The sequence below is a fragment of the Leopardus geoffroyi genome, chromosome E1 (genome assembly GCF_018350155.1).
Source record: "Leopardus geoffroyi isolate Oge1 chromosome E1, O.geoffroyi_Oge1_pat1.0, whole genome shotgun sequence".
NCBI classification, from domain to species: domain Eukaryota; kingdom Metazoa; phylum Chordata; class Mammalia; order Carnivora; family Felidae; genus Leopardus; species Leopardus geoffroyi.
This window is the reverse complement of record NC_059330.1, coordinates 54,813,614-54,836,529: the sequence shown is the minus strand read 5'-3', so window position 1 is coordinate 54,836,529 and position 22,916 is coordinate 54,813,614. Positions and strand designations below refer to the sequence as shown.

Below are 22,916 nucleotides of genomic sequence, written 5' to 3'. Positions count from 1 at the left end.
AGCCTCCACCCCTTCCCCTCCTGATCCTTTGGTTGGGAAGCTTGGAGAGCGGACGCTTTTTTCTCCCCAATCTGCTTTGTATTTCCTGTCATTGGGTTTGCTTTTAGGTGCAAGCAGAAGGAGAACAAAGAGGGAGAAGATGCACTGGTATTTCTAACCCCAGGTCTTGGGACCCTAGCTCTTCTGGGCTGGGAGGACTCTTCTCCTTCAGAGTTCCAACTGTTGACCCCCAGCGGCTTCAGATGGAGTTGCAGCTTCTGTCCTGTGGCTTGCTGGGGACCCGGTGGGAGGGAAAGAAAACACAAACACCAAGAACACTCTGGGCATCTGACCCCATCTCCCATTAGGGCTTCCCTTTCCCCCTCTTCTGGAGCACTTAAGATCCCTGCTGAGAGTGCACTTTCAGGATGTGGGCTGCAGGGTTCACACTCAGGCGGGAGGCTATAGAAGGAACCATAACCAGAAAACACACAGCTGGATTGGTCCAGTTTCCTTCCCCAATCTCTTACTAGGGTTCAGTTTGCAAAATACTCAGATAGCAGGTCCATGTATTCTCCCTGAGTTCTCAGCTGTAGTCGGGGCGGCGGGGGGAGGTCTTTGGAGTGCGTTGACTTCATCTTACCTGAACTAGAAGCCTGCAGCATAGGTTTGCAAGAGTAAAAAGCTAGAAACAGGGTCAACTGTCATCCGTACAGGAATAGTTAATTATGCTACCGTCACACAATGAAACATTAAGGCTGCTATTTAAAGGGTTGATAAGCACATATGTGATGGCTTGGAAAGGATTTCCATGGTAAAATTTAAAACCTTTTTATTGGAGTATAAAATACACATAGGAAGCACACACATCAGAAGTGCACGGTTCAATACATCTGCAGAAATAAACACTCCATGGAACCAGTTCCTAAATCAAGAGAGAAACATTTCCAGCTCCCAGGAGGCTCTTTAACTTAATAAAATATATGTGGAAACCAAGGGAACTAAAGAGGATGCTGGAGGCCTCCTTTAAGCCTCTTCACTGTGGTGAATACTCCTCGGCGGCTTGTGGGAAAGCATAGCCTGTAGGTCAAGAAGGGAAGGAAGGGTAAATAATTAGGCACAATACGACACACCTATTTCACATGGTGTTTTGCACCCACATGCTCAGAGCCCCAGTAGGCTATGTTTTGGTTCAACCTCAGTTACAACCTCAGATAACCAACAATGATCAGACATTTGTGTCAAACATGTGATATGAAAGAGAAGGGCCAAACAAGACCAGCCAAACCAAAACATGACCACAAATGAGGAGAGTTTTCTAAAACATCTGCAAAGAGAGAACAGACTAGGAGCTTTTGAAATAATAATATAATTCCTTGGGCCTATGCATGGCTCAGTTAGTTAAGCATCTATCTCTCTCCCAAAATAAGGAATGATTTCAAAATAATGTGATTCCCAAACTAAATATTTCATCTAAAGATTAGAAGAGCAAATAAAAGCACAAAACACAACAACCCCACCCTCAAAAAGTACAACCAAACTCACAAATATGGTAAACATAGATGGAAAAAGGAGACAAAAGAATTGATTCAGAGAGGAGAGGGAAAGGGAACAGGGGACCGTCAGGAGGGGACACCTGAAGGAAAAGTGGACACCTGTGTGAAAGTCACTTAGGAATCATTAACATAAGCAGTTTGGAGCTGGGAAGTGGCCAACAGCCCACACCCAGGGGAAATCTGCCAAGGGTTGACAGAGGAAGCATCTAGGGTACAATGAGACTGACGGGAAAAGGCGACTTCTCCTTCCTTATAATCTCCCCATGGCACCTCTGCCTCAGAAGGACTCAAGATCTCATCGAGAAGCCTGAGATGGAGGGGCAGTGGTTCAGGATCTGGGCTGCACCAGGGCCCAGGGTAGGAGAGGTGGTCTGGTATGCACTGACATGGGCTGCCTGGAAGGGGGTCCGGGATGGGGCTGTATGTCCAGTGAGGCTGGGTGTGAGCCCTGAGCACTGATTCTTCCTCAGGTGCAAACCCAACGTGTGCCCATCCCTCCCTTGGACCCGACTCTGAGGTTCTGTGTCCCTGTCCTGCTGCACTGGGTCACCTGGTTTGCTGGCAGCTGGCTCCCCACACACAATTGCAAGTAGCACCCTGGCCAGTGGGATGCTTTGCTTCCCCAAATCATTGAAGACACATGATAACATCAGCCATAGGCTCCCAAAGGACGGCACTACTTTTCTTCTAATGAATGAAATTAGGAAGTCAGTGAAGAAAAAAAAAATAAGGGAAGTAGGTGAGAGAAACTAAAAAAAAAAAAATGATTTAGAGAAAAGCAAGCACTTTGCCTCTGAGTTCAGTTCAAGTCCCCAGAGGGCAACTGGCATTAGCTGAGCATCAGAGAGACAACCCAGGCAGGCAGGACATGTGGCTGTTCCTGGTTCTGTTCCTTCCCATCGTCCAAGGTGAGTAGCGTGGGGCCTTCAGGACTGAGCACCTTAAGGATCGGGGCAGAACGATGACAGCATCTGTCCCACATGGAAATCACAGAGCCTTTCATTGATCCAGACACTCATTCATTAAAAAACTATTTTAAAAGCTTTGTTACCAGACAGGTACTAAGTTAGGTGTTGAGGAAGAAAAATAAAAATAAATAACACAAACTATGCCTGTTTTCTAGGGCACTGTTTGTTGTCCCCGGCAGATAAATCAATAGACAGATGACAGATACATGAATGGATGGATGGATGGATGGATGGATGGATGGATGATGGATAGATGGTAGTTAAATGCATGAATTCCTGAGGAATATTTATGGAGTCCAACCTCCAGCTGAGACCCACTCAGTCAAGGTGGGGTTCAGACATCTGGATCATTTGAAAGCATGCACAATTGGTCTTGATTTGTCCCTCAAGCAGGGAACCTCTCTTCTGAAGAGCTAGAGTATAGGTAGCAAGACGCCAGCAAAACCTGGGTGTTACAGGATCTCTGGAGAGTTGCTCATCCCTACGTATCAGTCAGCCTGAGTCTCTGCTCTGGATGATCCAAAGACCTGTCTTCCAGCGCAACAACTGAGACACTTTGAGTGGTGTCACTGGGGAAGGAAGACCAGGGATTAGAAGGAGTTTATTTGTGGACTGGATGTTACATCCTTGGAGGTAGCTAGTGCTTGATGCTCAGAAGGGATAGGAACTACTATTGGACCATTTGGCTGCCCCAGCTCTGCTCCCTGTCATTGGAAAGAACCACAGGGTTTGGGGCTGGATGCAGATAGTGTTTCTTCTGGGAAGGAGGTTATCAGGGGCAATAAAATAACCTCATTTATTCATCCATTGACTTCGTCATCATATGTGTGGAAGAGAAAAACTCTGATAGGGAGATCTCCAGGCAGACAATTTTGGGAAAACTTGCATATTATTATGTTCTTAATGTGGAAGTTCATGTGGGGATAAAAGGGTTACAAATATATATTAGTCATAATAGCAACATACCACAGACTGTGTGGCTTAAACTATAGAAATTTATTTTCTCACATTCTGAAGGCTGGGGAGTCAAAGACCAAGGTGCGGGCTGATTCAGTTTGTGATAAAAGCTCTCCTTCTGGTTTTCAGGCACCACATTCTCATGGTTACCTCCTTTTTGTGCATAAGCAAGGAGAGAAAGAGAGAGACAGAGACAGAGACAGAGACAGAGACAGAGAGAAAGAAAGGCATCATATTTAAACAACATCACAGGGGAGGTTAGGACTTCAACATATGAATTCTGGGGCAACACAAACATTAATCTTTGACAACATAGAGACAGAATTGATCAAGGGGCAAGCAAGCCTAGCTCATCTGTTGTCAGATTGACATCACTACCAACCCATCTAAGCCTTCTTCCGCTTCACTAAGCAAAATCCTGGAATCCTGTCTCCCCCAATCGCCTTCCTTCTGTGGGTTGGAGTTTGTCAATGGAAGTACTTGCCAGAGATTTGGAAGGTGGGAAAGCAGCCTTACACTCTGGAGGCAGCTGAAGGGCCCATGGGTGGGTGAGAGATTCAGAGTGACTTCTTGTCAAGCTCTTGGGAACCCTCACTCTGTTGGTGGAGACTGAGATCATTGGTGGGAGTTTCTCAGAGACTTTTCAGAATCGTAGCAGCTTCTTATGGGCTCTTGAACAAACCCATTCTGGAGCTTCTGGCTGTGAGCACAGTATCAGCTTCCCTTCTCATGAGTCAGTGCAAAGACTAAGACATAACTGCTCACAGCAATATTATTCACTTGGCCAAAAGGTGAAAACAACCCATATATCGTCAACTGATGAATGAGAAACTAAATGTGGCCAATCCCTACCAAGGACTGAAGTGCCCACATACCCTACTTGGTGGATAAACCTGAACAATTATTATGTTAAATGAATGAAGCTAGAAAAAAAGGCCATTAGTTGTAAGATTCCGTTCATATGAAATATCCAGAAGGGAGAAAGTTATAGACAGAATGTAGATTAGTGATTTCAAAAGCTTCAAGCAAGAGGGAAGTGAGGAGAGATTGGGTGTAGGATTTCTTTCTGAGGTGACAAAAATGTTCTGGAATTAGAGGTGATGTTGCACAACTTCATGAATATCTGAAAACCACTTTAAAATTTATGATATGTGCATTATACTTCACTTTTAAAATTGGACAAAAATAAATCCTTAGCCTTAAACAGTATTTTCTCATTTTAGAAAAAAACAAAATTATCACTGTCTTTAACTTAGCAAACTGGAAAAAGAGCACAATGGTAATGTTGAGGAAATAAGAGGAACAAATTATATATATGAGAAATTAACAACTTAGGAAATAAAAACAGTAATATTTACAAACTAATCTCAAACTGGGTTAATGTGCAAAAGACAAAGAGGAGGGAAGGAGAAACGGAAAGGAAGATATCTTGCAGCATGTGTAATCAACAAAAATCAAGCAGTGCCATGTAGTCAGAATGTGTAATTATAATAGATATGAACGTTTGAATTATTTTTTAAAGTTTCTTTATTTTGACAGAGAGAGACAGACAGACAGAAAGGGGGGGCAGAGAGTGGGAGAGAATCTCAAGCAGACTCTGTTCTGTCAGCACAGAGCCCAACGTAGGGCTCAATATCAGGAACTGTTTTATCATGACCTGAGCAAAAACCAAAAGCCTGACTGAGACACCCAGGTGCCCCAAGATATGAACATTTTGATGATGAAAGGACTTTGTTTCTTTTTTTTTAATATTTATTTATTTTGAGAGAGAGAGCATGATCAGGGGCAGGGGAGAGGGAAGGAGAATGAGAATCCCAAGCAGGCTCTGCACTGTTAGTGCAGAGCCTGATGCAGGACTCAGTCCCATGACTGTGAGATCATAACCTGGGCTGAAATCAAGACTCAGACACTCAACGAACTGAGCCACCCAGGTGCCCCATGAAAAGTACCTTGTAACTACAGGACTTTATGCTACTACATACTCCATGAAATAGGTAACTTTCTTGGAAAAACAAACCAAAAGAATAGAACCAACTCAAGAACCATGAAAGAACTTGAATAGTCAATATTCTTGGGAAAACAATTTCCAGGAATCAAAGAATTTGCCCCAGTAGTGAATTTGTCACATAGTTTTGTAGATAATTTCTTAATACTTAAAGACACAGAAATTCCTTTGCTCTATTTATGTGCTTACCACCAGTTTTTTTTAATTTAATTTTTTATTTTTTAAAATTTACATCCAAATTAGTTAGCATATAGTGCAATGATGTTTCAGGAGTAGGTTCCTTAGTGCCCCTTACCCATTTAGTCCATCCCCCCTCTCACAACCTCTCAGTAATCCACAGTTTGTTCTCCCTATTTATGAGTCTCTTCTGTTTTGTTTCCCTCCCTGTTTTTATATTATTTTTGTTTCCCTTCATACACACACACACACACACACACACACACACACACACACAATGGAGTATTACTTGGCAATCAAAAAGAATGAAATCATGCCATTTGCAACTACGTGGATGGAACTAGAGGGTATTATGCTAAGTGAAATTAGTCAGAGAAAGACAAAAATCAGATGACTTCACTTATAGGAGGACTTTAAGTGACCACCAGTGTTTTAACATAGAGAGGTCCACACAAAATCCAGATTCCTGGCTACTCTCGAAAAATGAAAAGATCTGAAACCACAGAGCTAACATCCTGCATGAGGGCAGTGGGCCAAAGTGTACTGGGGTCTTGCCTTTCCTTGGGTCATTTGCTCTCCAGATGACGTTGGCCACGGGGAGGGGAAGGGGTGGGTTATAGGATGCTGCCATTGCTCAGTATGGGTGTTTTTGATTCTTGGAGATCTGTAGTTGTGCTCTTAGGTGATTTCTGTGGTGGATTTGACCCAGCGGAGTTTTGAAGGACAAAGATCTGTCTTGTGGAAGGTCTACTACTTCTTTGACTGTTATTCAACTCATCAGGTACTTGGGTTTATTGGAATCATTTGTGATACAGGAGGCTGTGGCTCTTCCTCAGGCAATGGGATGTGGTGGTGACAGGCATGTGGACTTGTGTTTTTCAGGCTCATATCCCCTCATGGCAGTGTCAAATGCAGTAAGTGGCTCCGTGCGGGGCTCGCTGACCGTGCACTGTCGCTATGAACCTGGGTGGGAGACCTACAAGAAGTGGTGGTGTCGAGGAGCTAATTGGGAGAACTGCCATATCCTTGTGAAAACCAATGGATCAGGGGAGAAAGCAAAGGGTAACCAAGTGTCCATTCAGGACAATCAGAAAATGCACACGTTCACCGTGACCATGGAGGAGCTCAGGTGGAACGATGCAGACACCTATTGGTGTGGGATTGAGAAATCTGGAACTGACCTTGGGGTCAAAGTCAAAGTGACCATTGACGCAGGTAAGAGTATGTGTAAGTGTGGCTGTGTGTCTTTAGAGCCTGCTCTGTCCTGGGCCCTGAGGTTCCTCTCCAGTGACTTCAGTGTCACTCAGAGTGAACTGTCACACAGTGGTTGAGTCCTGAGTTCTCCTAGAACCTGACTGATCCCTTGGGGCTTCTCTTAGATGCTCTCATGGCTCCCAGTGCCTCCTCCAGGACTGGATCAAGCCTTTCTGGGCATGTGTTTCTCTGCACAGCTCAGTGTCTGAGTCTATTGCCCACAGAGAGCAAGGTGATGGTCCCAGTTTCAGCCCATAGGCCAAAGGGACCTCCTTCCATGGGACCCAGAGACCCCAATTCCTGCCAATGCTTTCCTGGACCTCTGGTGCCCTGTGTTCCTGCTCTTTCTGGAGTTTGGGGCTGGGACTTCATAGTGGCTATTCCCACCCTCTGCTCCATATCCAGTATCAGAGGGAAAGGGTCCCAGCGTAGTTGTGGTGGTGTAGTTGATTTCTGAGGTCCAGAATGGCCTCCATAGTCAAAGCGCTGTTTAAATCTATTAAATACTTTTTGTCCGTATCCATGAGATGATCATATGATTTGTCTCCTTTAGTCTGTTAATGTGGCATATTATACTTATTAATATTCTCATGTTCACACAATTTTGCATTCTTGGGATAAACCCAACTTGGTGATGATGTATTATCTTGCTTATATATCCCGGGATTCAGCTTGTTGATTTTTGGTTGCAGACTTTTGCATTTATGTTCATGAGTGGATTTGCCTATAATATTTCTTATTGCACTGTCCTTGTCAGGTTTTGAAATCAAGATTATGCTAGATTCATAAATGGATTTGGGATTGCATCCCCTTTTCCTATGTCCTGGAATTTTTTGTGTAAGATAGACATTATTTCTTCCTTAAACGTTTAGTGGAAATCTCCATTGAAGCTCTATGTGTCTGGAGTTTCCCTTTGGAGAGGTGTTTTACTTTTTTGTATGTAAGCTCTACACCCAACAGGAGGCTTGAATTCCCAATGCTGAGATCAAGAGTAGCATTTTCTAAGGACTGAGTGAGCCAGGTGCCTGTTGGAGAGTTTTTTAATAATGAATATGATTCATTTAAATAGTTGTAAGATGATTCAGGTTTTCTATTTCTCTTTGTTCCTATTTTAGCACATTACATAATTTTTGCTAGAGATTTTTTATTTCACCCTGAGTTTCAAATTTATTGGCTTAAACTTGGTTAGATATCCTTTTATTATCCTATTCCCTAATTATCTTACCTTCTTATATATGCACAGGATATTGTGTGAATACCCTTTTTCATCCCTGGTATCAATTATTCAGATCTCTCCTTTCATCATGAATATCTTTCTAGGTTTTGTTTTTGTAAAAAAAAGCAATTGTTGGCTTTTTGGTCTTCTCTGTTTTATATTTCCTTCCTACTTCAAATTAATGTTTTTCTTTTCTTCATATATTTCCTTCCTTCTCCTTTCCTCTGCAAGTGACCATGCAATGTCACTATGGCCCAACGTGGGAGACCTACGTGAGGTCCTGGTGTCAAGATGCTGATTTGAGTAGCTGCAACATCATTGTTCAAACCACTGGATCAGAGCTGAAGAAGAACCGTGTGTGCATCAATCAGAAAATGCACACATTCTCCATGACCATATGGGGGGAGTAAAACAGTTTTTGAGAAAAATGACCTGTTGTGTTTCTGAGTTGCTCCCAGGCGTTTTACAGAATGGCATCCCTGTTCACACGTGAAATCTGGAAATTCAGAGAAGGACCCAAGCTTAGAATTCTTCCATAAGTTCCTTCTTTGCTTTTTCTGGGGCACCTTTTAAATTAACCACTTGGATTTGATTCTATGAAAAATCAGTGACCTCTTCCCCAACCCCCTTGTAAGTCACAGGGGCTCTCAGTCTCCTGCTCTCAGTCTCCTGCTTGTTCGTGGTCCAGGATGGGGGCCTGCCCTTCCTCAGGCTCTCCCCTGGATCTGTAAACAATAAATGTTGTGACTCTGCTTCCATCGTGTGGGTGTATTGAAACTACGCCTTTCATTAAAATGTCCCTGTCCCTGGGTGGTTCATGTCCCTAAAGTGGGAGTGTGGCTATGGAGGGAGCTACCTACCTGCCCACCCACGTGGGTGGTTGTGCCTCCTCATGCAGCGGGTCGTGATCTGCATCTTCTTAATTCAATGAACCAGCTCTGGCTTCTAAATACACATGGAGGAACTCAGGCAAGTCAATGCAGACACAGCCTGGTGTGGGATTAGGAGAGTTGGAGATGACCGTAGGTCTAAGTGACCATTGACCCAGGGAAGTACTCTTCCCTCATGCACCACTGGCATCTCCTCAGCAAGAGGGAGCTAGTGAAAAATTGGGCAGATATGCCAATTTTTATATTTAATGTGGATTTTTAGAAAGAGAAATTTTAAAAATACACAAAATGTGAAGTAGAAAAGTATGTTCTGTCTTCTATAATACAACCCTACCCAAAGGTAAGGACTGTAACCAGCGTGTGTGTCTGTGTGTGTGTGTCTCTGAGTGTGTAAGAGATAAAGAGCATGTGTGTGTGTCCACTGAAAAAACTCTATGCATCTGAAGTATATATGTGTGTGTATATCTTTCCTTTCGTCACCAAAAAAATAGCATATATTTTTCTCTCACTTAATGTATTTTAAAAACCATTCTATAACAATATCTATAGATTTTTGTTTTTAATGGCTTCATAGTATTCCATGATATTTATGTATCATGACTTGTTTTTGCTTGTGTTGGACATTTCCGTTGTTTTGGTTTTTTTTTTTTTTTTTTTTTTTTTTTTTTTTTTTTGCAACTACATGCAATTCTGTAATGAATCGCCTTGCATGTATGACTTGATACACATTTATGGATATACTTGTAAAGTACATTCCAATTTAAAAAAATAGCTGTGTTACTGGTCAGTGCATTTTCCAATTTGGTGCATATTACCAAAAAGGTTATACATTTCTACCCTTCTTTCAATGTGTTAATAAACGACCACCCCACATCCCCACCATTGGATGTGGTCAATTCTTTATCTTTATGCTCTGAATGGCAGACTTGGCATATTGATGCACATGACCTGGGCCCCCAGGCAGTGGAGAATGCTGTAGCGGATGGGAGTGGATGAGAGGGGAGAAGGAGTGGCAAAAGGCTGACAAGCAGAGAGCTACCAGGTTAGTGGTGGTGGGTGAGCTGAGAACCAATAGGACACGTGCCCTCATCGAAAGAGAGAGGTTCCAGGCTGCCACCTGCTCCAGCTTGCAGACCCTCCCAGCCGCCTCCCTCCTTACACTAGACTTTGGCAAATATCAACTTTATTTGTAGAGGGAGTAGCACCTTCAAAAGCTTATGGGTGAGGGGCGCCTGGGTGGCGCAGTCGGTTAAGCGTCCGACTTCAGCCAGGTCACGATCTCGCGGTCCGTGAGTTCGAGCCCCGCGTCGGGCTCTGGGCTGACAGCTCAGAGCCTGGAGCCTGTTTCCGATTCTGTGTCTCCCTCTCTCTCTGCCCCTCCCCTGTTCATGCTCTGTCTCTCTCTGTCTCAAAAATAAATAAACGTTGAAAAAAAATTAAAAAAAAAAAAAAAAAAAGCTTATGGGTGAAAAGAAAAGAAAAGAAAAGAAGTTCAAATCAAATAAAAAGCATACTTCACAAGAGGAAATGCCTAAGAGCTGGGCACGGGTGTTGATGCACCTTCCAAGGGAGATTGGTTACATGTAGTGGTATTGACCCATAAGTAAATATACGGAAGCTTCCAGAAGTCAAGTTTCTCACAGTGCAAAAGGAGAGTCACAAATAGAGAAAACCAGAAAACTAGAATGAGCTCTGTGCTTCTGACTGGGAATTGGGAACATTGCAGGGAACTGATAGTTTCAGGCTGTCCCTGAAAGCCCATAGATGTGAATACAACAGGGAGTATGTTTCCATCATTTATCTGTATATGTAGTTGTATCTGCAGAGGGCCTAGGAAAAGGGACATCCTAATAACTAGAGAGCACCCAGCTCCTGGGCCTTTGGATTCTTGAAAATCATTCTCCACTAAAAGGAAATAGAGTTCTTTGAGAAGTGGCTGATTCCAGGGCTGGAACACCAAACCTGCAAGTTGAACCTTGGGTATCTTGTTATGTTACATAAGAGGGAGAGCTCAAAGGCTAGAGAGACACATCAAAAGGACAGGATGCTGCTCTAAGGGGCTCCCACTGGCCAAATCTGGGACAATTTGAACATCAAAACACATAATGGTAGTAATGGAGTGTAAACCCTTGGAGCAAAATAAAAGCCATTTTAGCATATATTGGTATAAGCATATAAAGGACTAAATTGAAATTTGATGAGGAACTGGTGGATTACATTGTTTCAAAACTTTCATTGACAACCATTGCATGTGAGGCAGACACACAAGTCCTCTGAGTATCTCCCTGATTCTAGACAAATGGGGCTCAAGAAACCATATGGGTCATTAAACACTTCACTTTACCCATGGGGAAAATGAAGCCAGACAGAAGACACTTGCCCAGTGCCACAGAACCAGTGGCACCTGAGCCAGAACTGGAAACAAAGCCTTTGATCCCAAGTCTGGTGTAGTTTCTATACCCCCCAGGATGTGCAAGGTTGCTTCTGTCTAGTAAACAGTTATGTTTCGGGGTACCCACTTTACATATGGTTCCTATTCCATATGAGACTACCTTATAAAGAATGGGCACAGACACCATGCTAGGCTAAACATTTCATCTTAGCACTCTCTGATCTGTAGGAATCCAGGTAAGTAGCCTCTAAAATCTCCTCTGCCATTACTCTAGACACTTGGAAAGACTTCTCAACTGGTGGGTCCTTGATATCTTCCCTGATTAGGACTTCGACATATTAATTTGGGGGCAACATGGACTTATAGTTCCAATAAAAATGGTTCAGTATTAAATATGGATACACACAAAAAAAGAGTAGACTAAGAGCCCAGGAAGAATGTAAGTAGAAAAGAGAAAACCCAAAAACCCCTGCACCCCTATTGAGAGGAAACATGTATACCTTCGAAAATTATCAAAGAAAAAGGCTTGTGTTGTTTTTGATGAGTGAGGTAGACGAAGTTAAGCACAAAGAGCTGCACATTCTGGGCTTGCCATTACTCACCTTGGGGGAGGGGTAAGTGACAGGGGCGGGTGGGGAGGTGGAAAGGCCAAAGGTCAGGCCAAACCCAGGAGTGGGTGATGGTGAGTCTGAGGTGCCTGGAGGATGGACAGCATCACAGCTGTGATGGGGACAGATTTGAGCCTCTTAGACTGTCCCCTCTATATGGAAAAGTCCAAATGGCTCCTGGATCCCATGCACCTAAAACCAGTGGGGCCAAGGGACAAATGAAGAGACAGAAATGAACTGTTTCTTGTGACCATTGGGCGAGTCCCCTGGGCCCAGAGGCCACTGATGTAGATAAAGGGACAGGTGAGTATGGTTACAAAGCCCTTCCCCACAAAACACTTATTACTTACAGAGGGAAAAAGAGAAAGTTCAACGAGTTTTGTCAAATTTATAGTCATACATCCATACCCCTATTAAGATCTTGTTTGAGATGACAGTAACCCAGGTATTCCATGCTTTAAAAAAGCTGATTAGGGGCGCCTGGGTGGCTCAGTCGGTTAAGCGTCCGACTTCAGCTCAGGTCACGATCTCACGGTTCGTGAGTTCGGGCCCCGCGTCAGGCTCTGTGCTGACCGCTTGCTCAGAGCCTGGAGCCTGCTTCCGATTCTGTGTCTCCCTCTCTCTCTGCCCCTCCCCCGTTCATGCTCTGTCTCTCTCTGTCTCAAAAATAAATAAACGTTAAAAAAAAAAGCTGATTAGACTGTATACTTAGCATGTGTAGACTTTGTAAAGTTTGAGGTATACATATACCTTTTTAAAATACACTTTTTAAATTTACAGAAAATAATTTTTCTGTAAATACACTTTTTAAAATTACAGAAAATAATTTCCTGACATAGATCCCTATACTTTTCTTTACCTCTCTTGGCCATCAGTGAGATTTTGCATCTGCATACAAGGAACCACGTTGGGACCTCTTTGAGGGGATAAAAGGGCTTATCCAGCCCTCTCACTTTCTAATCTCCCACCTCCCTGTTGCTGGAAACAATCTAAATCTACATTGGATTTAGAGTAATCTAAATTCACACTGCCTAGAATGAAAGGATCATCCTCTCACATATAAAACATTGAAGTCGTTTCCCAACAACAAAAAATCTCAAAATAGCACGGCAAGCCATAGATTTTAATAGGAAATATATAGCGCAAACAGATGAGATGTGGGTTGGGTGATGGTCCAACCCTGCCTTCAATCTTTTACATTCAGGCAATTCTTTCTCTGGAAGGTACTGATGCAGCAGAAGGTGGAATTGGCGGAACTCTGTGCAGCTGGCCCATCAGGGGTATTTGTCCACATGGAAACAATCTCAAGCTTTTTGGTTTAATTGAGGTTTTATGCTTACTTGTTGGTCTGGAATTGGAAAACCCATCATTGGCCAGAGTCCTGAACGATGTAATAGTTATTTATCCTTGGCAGAGCCACTCAAGGGTGGCAAGGAAAGGAGGTACCAGGAGGATCCACACAGGAAGATTCTCTGCTGCTCCATTGATGGCCAGGGTCGCTGATCTGTGCAGGGCAGTGAGGGAAATAGAGTTTATTCCTAAGGACAAGAGGAGTCCTCACCTAACAGGAACCCTCATCTCTCTTGGAACTGCAATCACTGTCCCTTCCCTGATCAGATGCCAGAGGGTGTAGGGATGTCCATGGGGCGGAAGCTGTGGTTCTCCTGCACAGGGTGACTTATCTCCCCCTGAGTCCCCCTGACTCCTGCTCAACCACATCAGAGTAATAGCAGGTCTCCAAGCAGGGGAACCTTCACCAAGTTCAAGAGCACAAAGTGAAGGGGCACCTTGGTGGCTCAGTTGGTTAATTATCCAACTTCGGCTCAGGTCATGATCTCGCAGTCTGTGGGTTTGAGCCCTGTATCGGGGTCCGTGCTGACAGCTCAGAGCCTGGAGTTTGCTTCGGGTTCTGTCTCTCCCTCTCTTTTTGCCCCTCCCCACTCATGCTCTGCCTCTCTCTCTCTCTCAAAAATAAACATTAAAAATTTTTTTTAAAAAAGAGAGCACAAAGTGAAGATTGTGTAGCAGGGCCCTGAGCAGAGAATATGGTGACAGGAGTGAACCTCTCTTCTTCAGGGGCTGCCCTAGGCCCTACCTCTCCACTTTCACCTATACCCCACCCATATAACCTAACTGTTAACCTTCTGGCTTCTCCTGGGAGCGATCTCTCCCCACTCTGACCCCCACGTGGTAGAGCATAGCAGGTGCACTATCACATGCACCCTGTACATGGACACATGGTCTATGCACCATTGGGCCCTTGCTCACATATGTCCCCCTGGTAGTGCCCATCAGTATCCAGAATCTGACCCCCTCAACCTCTGCCTCATCCCCTCCCCTACAAGCAGTGCCAGGACCCCCCTGCAGTCTGGCCTTTTTCTCTCCTTCTACCTGCCTTGAGCAAGATTTGTCACGTTCGTTTCACAGGGGGTTCTCTTGAGAAAGAAGACACGATGCTTTGTACTTCCTAGATTATCCTTGAACCCACTGCATTCTTTTCCCACGCCCCACTTCCTGTGGAGCTGCCGCCCCATCTCTCCACCTGCAGGCTTCCTCCTGTGCCCCTCAGTCCCCTAAAAGTTTCACATCCTCCTCTCCTGACTCCACAGAAAAACTGGTCTTTAAATAGTCATGAGCAGGACAGAGGCCGATCATGAAGCGTGAACCAAGTGCCTGGCTGCACACATGACCGAACACACAGTCCAGCAGGGCAGCTCCAAGGAATAGGATCCTTGAGAAGGGAAGGAAGAGAGACTGTACCAGAAGGGAGGCGGTGAAGGTGGCTTCTGGGAGGAAACGCACCTTCACCCTGAACTCGGATGGGGTGAAACTGGGGCAGGGTGTTTGCCCTTTGAAGAAAGAGTTAATTGATTGTTCTTTGGATGCCTGTGGAGGGGGTGGGTTTCAGATTGATGGCCCAGCCTGTCGACTGACCATGTTGGGAATGTGAGAAAGCAGAAATGTCAGCTTCCCATTCCTTCCCAGCATTTCCCTAGCACTTGGGGAGGGGAGGGCTGGATCCATGGAACAGGTACCTGCTTGACTGTCTGTGGGCAGAATAATGCCCCCCCCAAAGATGTCCTAATCCCCAGACCTGTGAATGTGTTATGTTACATGGCATGGGGGAATTAATGATACAGATGGATTTAAGTTTGCCAGCAGCTGACCTTGAGATGGGGAGGTGATCCTGGGATACCTGGGTGGATCCTATAGAATCGCCAGTGTCTTTATAAATGAAAGCACACAGGAGAGGCAGTGTCAGAGTAATGAGGGTGAGAAAGACTTGACCACCCCTGCTGGCTGTGCAGATGGAGGGACCACGAGCCAGGGGTGCAGCATCCTCCAGAAGCTGGAAAAGACAAGGAAGCACTTCTCCCTTAGAGCCTCCAGGAGGAGCCAGCCCTGCCAGCACCTTGAGTTTAGCCCAGTGAGACTCATCCCAGACCTTGTCTCCAGAACTTTAAGATCATAACATCGTTTTGCCTTCAGCCACCAGGGTGGTGGTGATTTGCTCCAGCAGCCACAGGGAGCTAATCCAGAGCCCTTCCCTTCTGGCAACTTGAGGCTGAAAACACCTGCGCCTGTTTTGGCTGCTTGGGGGTTGGGAGGCAGGTCAGAAGGAGACCAGAAGCTTCTCTCCTGCAGCCCAGCTGAACAACTTTGCCTAGGTTTCTTGTGGGGAGGGGGAGCTCTTTAAGGACTCAGAGGAACAAAGAGGGGGCCCAGCGCAGACCTCGCTGTTTCTCCCCAGCAGAGGAAACATCAGAGGGGCCAATGGGGGTCCCCGTGAGAGTGTCCCGAGGAGAGCTGTCCCAAGGCAACAGTGGGAAAGGTCTGTGGGTCCAGCTCTGCTCACCTGGTTAGCGGGCTATTCAAATCCATGGGGTGGCTGCTGTTGATGCCCTGGGGAAATAGACGAGAGGAAGTCCAACTGGGCAGCGTTGTTCTCGCTACGGGCTTGGGAGAGTCTGTTGGATCAGGGGCTAAACACACAGAGCAGAGCATGGTTGTGAGTGTCACAGGTGGCTCCCATGGTCTCCACACCCCACCCCCAGGGGTGTAGAACCTTTCTATCTTAGTGCCACTGCTCAGCCATGTTGGTTTTCTCTTGCATCTTTGTGGCATTATTCCAAACAAACGATTGCTGATTTGCAGAGAATCACCAGTTTACCACCATGTGAGATATTGGGGTTGCTGGTTATGTGGGCAATTCCCATTCAGTTTCATCTCAGTGTCCTGCTGGGCACAGCTGAGCATGTCAGAACCATGTTCCCAATCCCTGGAGCCTTAAATCAGCCAGGCAGGCTCCTTTCTGAGTCTCAGCCTGGCCTGAAGCAGGCTCTGTGCCAGCTGCCCTGAAGCGATGTGACCCATGAGCTGGCAGGCCCAGGGTCCCCTGTCTCTTGGGACTGCCGAGTGTACGCAGCCCCTGCTTCCCCCTGCGGTCCTTCCTGCCTCCCCAGGGCTTGCTTTCTTACTTCTCCAGGCCTGCCCCGGGGAAGGTCATCTGGGTCAAGGGTCCAGACTCCAATTCTCTGGCACCAGCTCCTCCTCCACTCATGCACACATCTCCCTACTTTTGTCTTTTTCAGTTAATTTCTGGAACATTCTACACAAGCATACCTCCGCACTCCACACATTCGCATACCATATGTGCATATGCTAAGTTTTTTTTTTTTTTTTAATTTTTTTTTCAACGTTTATTTATTTTTGGGACAGAGAGAGACAGAGCATGAACGGGGGAGGGGCAGAGAGAGAGGGAGACACAGAATCGGAAACAGGCTCCAGGCTCTGAGCCATCAGCCCAGAGCCCGACGCGGGGCTCGAACCCACGGACCCACGGACCGTGAGATCGCGACCTGGCCGAAGTCGGACGCTTAACCGACTGCGCCACCCAGGCGCCCCTGCATATGCTAAGTTTTAAGAGACTTTTGTCTCTCTAGAAATGGAGTGTTGAGTAGCAGATGCATTACCTACCTAGTGCCTGTATGTCTGTGTGTTGGAGACAAGATGCAGGGGTCCAGAGGTGGAGCAGTGGGGCGGGGGCTATAGCCTGACTCTCCTTCCAGGCCTGTCTCCAGGGAGGCCATAGTGCTTCTGGGGCAGCTGCAGGGGAGCCCAGGATCCCCTCCAAGGATAGAAGCAGCCAGAAGAGAGGGTGCCCGCACCATGGTGGAACCTACCTTCCCTTCTCCCAGAACTGGGTGCACAGTCCCGTGCTTACTCCTTTGTGCTGACGTTGCCAGAAGGGGGAGGGGGAAAAAGAGGGCACAGGGGGAGGGTCTCTTGTCCTGTAGGTAAGACCTTCAGGATCATGGCTTTCTGGCTCCCCACTCCTCTCTGTATGCCTGATGATGCCCCACGCAGGATGGGATGTGACCAGGAAAAGAGGAGCTGTCTTCCCTGGACAAGCTCATCCTGTTCAAGTCTGTCCTTCTCTGCTCCCTCTGGGGAGAGCAGATGGAGACATGTGGAGTTGTGGGGGCTCACTCTTTCTTCCAGTCTTTCTCAGACTCTTGGCGCCCCCCATACACCCTTGCATATGCACACACACGCTCACATAAGCACACACACATGTATAGCCTCAGGAGAGTTTTGAGACTCCTCTCCATCAACCTGGAAAGTCAGAGAAACAGTTCTGACTCCTCTGGGGGTGGGTCCCAGGGCCCCAGAGCACAGGAGGGGTAGTACTTACCTGGGTCAACAACAATAGAAAATTTGTACCCCCGGTCATTGCCGGTTCGCTCAATCCCACACCAGTAGGTGTCTGCGTCTTCCCGACGGAGATCCTCCAAGGTCATGGTGAATATGCGTCGGCTACGATTTTCCTGGATGGACGCTCTGCCCTTCTTCACCAGTTTCTCTGATCCAGTGGTCTTAACAAGGATTTTGCAGGAATTCCAATTCTTCCCGCGACACCACCACTTCCTGTAGGATTCCCATCCTGGGCTATACTCACAGGATGTGGTCAGAGTGCCCCCCTCTCTGCCTCTCACCATTCTCTCCAAGCAGGTGCAAAAGTGGCCTGGAAAACAGAAACCAACATGCACCTCGTCCTCCCTTGGCCCAGAGTTGACCCAGGCGCTGCTGCAGCTTCTGGCCCTGCCCTGAATACCAGCCAGGAACCTCTGCCCTCTGTCTAATCACCACATCCCTCCTGTCCATTCATCTCCCGCAGAATTTCTTTTGCTGTCACCCCTCTTGGGAATCCTCCTTGGGTCCCCTAACTGCCCAATATAGCGGCTTCCACTCACTTGCCATCCTACTGACCACCGTCCCCTGCCCTCCCTCAAGCAGCACCTCTTCCAGGTAGCACAGAGCGCACACTGCAGCCACAGGTGTATTTCTGAATCTCAGAGCTGGTGAGACAGTGTGGCCCCCTCCCCATCCATGCCCCTGACACTCTCATCCCCACACACCTATAAACCCTCAGCCTCCAAACTGACATGAACTAAACACACACACACATACACACACACACACACACACACACACACACATCTAACACACTCACTCACTCGCACAGGTGATTGTTTGTTTTTTTACCTACATACCTTGTACTTCCATGTTTCTATAACATCAGTGGATGAGTAAATGGGGTCATTTTATTTCTCATGATAACCTTCTGCCTAGAAGAGTCACTCTCTGCATCCTACCCCAAGCCCTGTGGTTCTGGAGGATGAGAAGGAACAGAGCTGGGACAGCCAAATGGTCCTGCACTAGCTACTGTTTTCTCTGAGGATCAAGCACCAGCTGCATCCAAGGATTTGACATCCAGCCCACAAATAGTCACCTTCTCATCTCTGATCTTCCCTCCCAGGTGACACACTCAGAGTGTCTTGCTTGTTGAGCTAATGACACTGGCCAACAGTCTTGTCTTTGGATCATCCAGAGCAGAGACTCAGGCAGGCTGATGTGTGGGGTTGAGGAACTCTCCAGAGAGCCTGTCACACCCTGGTTTTGCTGCCTGTCTTCCTCACTGTAGTCTGAGTTCTTCAGGAGAGAGGTTCCCGGCTCGAGCTACAAGTTAAGACCAGTTGTTTAGGCTTTTAAATGATCCAGATGTCTGAATCCCACCTTTACTGAGTGGGTCTCAGCTGGAACCTGATCACCTGTGCTCCTTAAAAGTTCCTCAGCAATTATTTATGTATATGTGCATATATGAGTGCATGTATGTATCTGTCATCTATCCATCCATGCGTCCATCCACCCATGCTTCCTTCCTTCCTTCCTTCCATCCGTCTAACATCTATCAATCTATCTGCCAGGGTTGACAAACAGTGCCCTAGAAACAGACACCATTTACGTTATTTATTTTTCTTTTCATTCCCCAACACCTAACTTCGTACCTCTCAGGTAACAAAACTTAAAAAAAAATTTTAGGGGCACCTGGGTGGCTCAGTCGGTTAAGCATCCGACTTCGGCTCAGGTTATGATCTCGCAGTTCGTGGGTTAGAGCCCCATGTGGGGCTTTGTGCTGACGGCTCAGAGCCTGGAGCCTGCTTTGGATTCTGTGTCTCCCTCTCTCTCTTTTCCTCCCCTGCTCATGCCCTGTCTCTCTCTGTCTCTTTCTCAAAAATAAATAAACGTTAAAAAAAAAAGAAGTTCGATTTCAAAAAAAATTTTTTCTAATCTTTCCAATGAAAAAGTATCTTGATGAATGAAAGGCCCTGCCATTTTCTCCAGGAAAGGCCCTGTCTAAGTCTCACCCAGGTCCTCTAGGTACTTGGTTCTGAAGCCCCTGCCCCACTCACCTTGGATGACAAGAAGGAACAGAACCGGGAGCAGCCACATGTCCTGCTTGCCTGGCTTGTCTCCCTGGTGCTCAGCAAATGCCAGCTGCCTTCCAGAAACTTGAACTGAGCACAGAGGCAACCTACCTTCTCTTCTTCTAAATTATTCTTTTATAGTTTCTCTCATCTACTTCCCCTCAATTTTTTCTTCAGTTACTTCCTTATTTCGTTAAGTAGTTAAAGAGCAGTGCCGTCGGTTGGGAGCGTATAGCTGACCTGATGAGGTGTCCCCTCCCTTGCTCTAGCCCCTCAACTCGGCATCCCCTGGAGTCTGACTCTGAAGACCTTCTCTCCAGGGAGGGTCCCTGCCCCTGCCACTCTGTAGCACCACATCCATTCTGTGCACACCTACTTCCTGCCCTCCCCCCCATCTCCCAGCCTAGTTCTCCACTTCAGTGGTATTGGCCCCTTTGTACAGCTGTCCACCCTGTTAGCAGCTCAGATGTGCTCCAAATGCCATTTCTTGTCATCTTTACCCCTAAAGTCAATCTGTCCCAACACATGGTCCCTCAGCCCAGGGATCCCTCTCCACCTGCCTCCACCACTCTAGTCTTCCGTAGACAAAGGCCATGGGGTCTTCTCCCTGCCACCTGCCATCTGCCACCCGCCACCCTCAGAAGGCCTTGCAGGGGTGGGGGGCTTGGACGTGGAGAAGCCCAGGGCTTTGCCAGAGGAGTAGGAGAGGGCGTGGCGGGCCAGCCCCAGGAGGGAAGGGGAGCAAGAATCCCTGTCCCCTTCAAGGTCCTTCTGGCTGGACTAAGACTCAAACTGACATGAGACAGATTAACAAGAGAAAATCAAATCTAATAGCATACGTGCAAGGAGTCCACACAGACGTGTCAGTCAGGCAAAAGAGATACAAATGTCATCCCGAATTAAGCAGAAGGGGGTAGGGGACTGAGATTTCAAAGGGAAGGAACCAGTAAATGTTTGGTGCACAAATGTCAGTCCTGCCAGAGAAATGGGTTAAATTTAAATGTAAGCTTCTCTGCAGTTGCACACATTAACAGTTCAGCTGGTACGTGTTTCTTCCAACTGAACTGGTCTATTCATCGGATGATAGGTCAGTTTAGGCAAACTCATTCCAGAAGGCAGTGATGCGGGTGGATTCACAACGTTAGGCCTGTGGTCCAAGTAATCAGGTAAGAAACAAGAGGCTTTTCTATGGAAACAAGAGGAAGCCAATGGTTCATGACTGGATCAAACGTTCAGCCAGTTTCCGAGTTGTGAGGGCAGCCAGTGGAGCAGACTTCTAGATGTTGGACTCGAAGCATCTCAGATAGAGTGAGGGCAGGCTGTGCAGTCAGACAGGTCCCCTGGGTTTGTAGTTCAAATGTCTCTGGTGATCTCTGCTTGGCCTGCTGAGCGATAGGCACAAAGATTGTGTAGGTTATGAGTTCTTGTGGATTTCTCTAGGTTTAGGTAAGTGGTTTACATTTAGCAGAACCTCAGGAGAAGGGCAGTTTTAGTTCTCAAAGGATTCCAAGTCAGAAAGGTGGGAGAAAACTCAGAATGTCGGTTTGGAATGTTGTAGACTGGTGGTGGAAGACACTAGAAGAAATCAGGACCTAATCCAGTATATAATGAGTAATAATAAAATCTAAAATGTATGAAGATGTGTTATTGAAACATATTTTCTCTCTATAATCACTTCTTTGACCAAAGATAATGAAATTAACACTAACTTGTTTGCAAAATAAGTCATTTCCCATAAAACTTGGCCTGACTATTTCCATAAGTACAACAAAAATTGCATTTGACTCCTTAAAACCTGCTTTGCTAGGGGTGCCTGGGTGGCTCAGTCAGTTAAGTGTCCGACTTTGGCTCAGGTCATGATGTCATGGTTTACAAGTTCAAGCCCCACGCTGTCAAGCTCTGCGCTGACAGTGGGGAGCCTGCTTGGATTCTGTCTCCCTCTTTCTCTGCTCCTAAGCTGCTTGTTCTCTCTCTTTCTCTCTCAAAAGAAGTAAAAATGAACTTAAAAAATATTTTAAAAATATTCAAGGCAAATACAGAAGGTTACATAGTTGTGAGGAAAATTTAACACCTTGAATATTAAGACTCAGTTTTCTTATGTAATTGAAAACTGATAAACATAGGGATTATTTTGGTAAGCACAATCATGGATTTTTAGGCAGATAATTTAAAATATGAAGAAAAAGTTTTGCCTGCAATTTCTTAGGGAGAGAGTCTAATAGCTGAAGAAAACTCTGTACTTTTAAAAAGAGGAAACAAAAACTTTTCACTTGTGTGCTTTTTGTGTTAAAACTCATTTACTTCTTTAAATTTATCATAATCTTAGCCAGTATTGGCTGCATATAAAAGTTCTTTCCAAAGATTCTGTCTTCGTTAACTTCTAGAACTTTCTTTTTTTTTTTTTTTTTGCATTCAGATTTTGCCCTAAATGTTTTCTCTTGAAATAGCTGGTCCCTCTGTAGACAAAATTATTTTCTTTTCCCTCAACAAATGTGTCTTTTCATTCTTCATACTTTTTCTTACCAAAAACACATATCTTACTTCCTTCATATACAGAGTTGTTTCCTTTATTATGTCCAGTAGTCTTAATTACATTTATTAGAATTCTTTTTTTTTAAGATTTTTATTTTTACTGTAAGAGAGACAGAGACAGCACAAGGGGGGGGGCAGAGAGAGAGAGAGAGAGAGAGAGAGAGAGAGAGACTGATGCCGGGCTCAAAGTCACAAAACTGGGAGATCACGACCTGAATTGAAATCAAGAGTCGAATGCTTAACAGACTGAGCCACCCAGGCATCCCACATTTATGAGAATTCTTTATTCTTTATTAGAATTTATTAGAATTCTTAATTTCTAGTGAAAACTAAGTAGTAAGCAACTGTAACTTGGTTACACGAGAATCCTTTAGATTGGCAAATTTATGAATATATTTTATAATTTTTAGAAACAAGTGATTTTTTTCATCTTTTCATAAAACATGAAATCTATTTACTAACAGGCTGAAATACATCTTTAATTTTGCTATAATAAGACAAAAGTGGATAAACTGATGTTCTTTATTTTATCATATTTACGGCTATATAATTTAACTTGTTTTTAACAATTATGCTCAGACTGCACCTAAGCTTCATGAGGCATATGGCAAAA

General features: G+C 45.5%; 2 protein-coding genes across 3 annotated transcripts; one reads left to right on the top strand and one right to left on the bottom strand.

Annotated features, from left to right (window-relative positions):
• The first annotated feature begins 2,313 nt into the window (after positions 1-2,313).
• Positions 2,314-8,865, top strand: LOC123604578 (CMRF35-like molecule 5). Its single transcript, XM_045490908.1, has 3 exons — positions 2,314-2,443; positions 6,525-6,857; positions 8,344-8,865. The coding sequence occupies exons 1-3, from the start codon at positions 2,404-2,406 to the stop codon at positions 8,520-8,522; spliced, it is 552 nt and encodes a 183-aa protein (XP_045346864.1). The 5' UTR covers positions 2,314-2,403; the 3' UTR covers positions 8,523-8,865.
• Positions 8,866-13,106: 4,241 nt separating this feature from the next.
• Positions 13,107-20,143, bottom strand: LOC123604569 (CMRF35-like molecule 5). 2 transcript variants are annotated; one of them, XM_045490894.1, is made up of 4 exons: positions 19,757-20,143; positions 17,698-18,027; positions 15,859-15,970; positions 13,107-13,506 (listed from the first exon to the last, which is right to left on the bottom strand). In XM_045490894.1, exons 1-4 carry the CDS (start codon positions 19,794-19,796, stop codon positions 13,404-13,406), a joined length of 585 nt encoding a protein of 194 aa, XP_045346850.1. In that variant the 5' UTR covers positions 19,797-20,143; the 3' UTR covers positions 13,107-13,403. The 2 variants fall into 2 exon arrangements, with proteins under 2 accessions (XP_045346850.1, XP_045346849.1); XM_045490893.1 differs by having other exon boundaries at positions 15,859-15,985; positions 19,757-20,142.
• Positions 20,144-22,916: the final 2,773 nt, after the last annotated feature.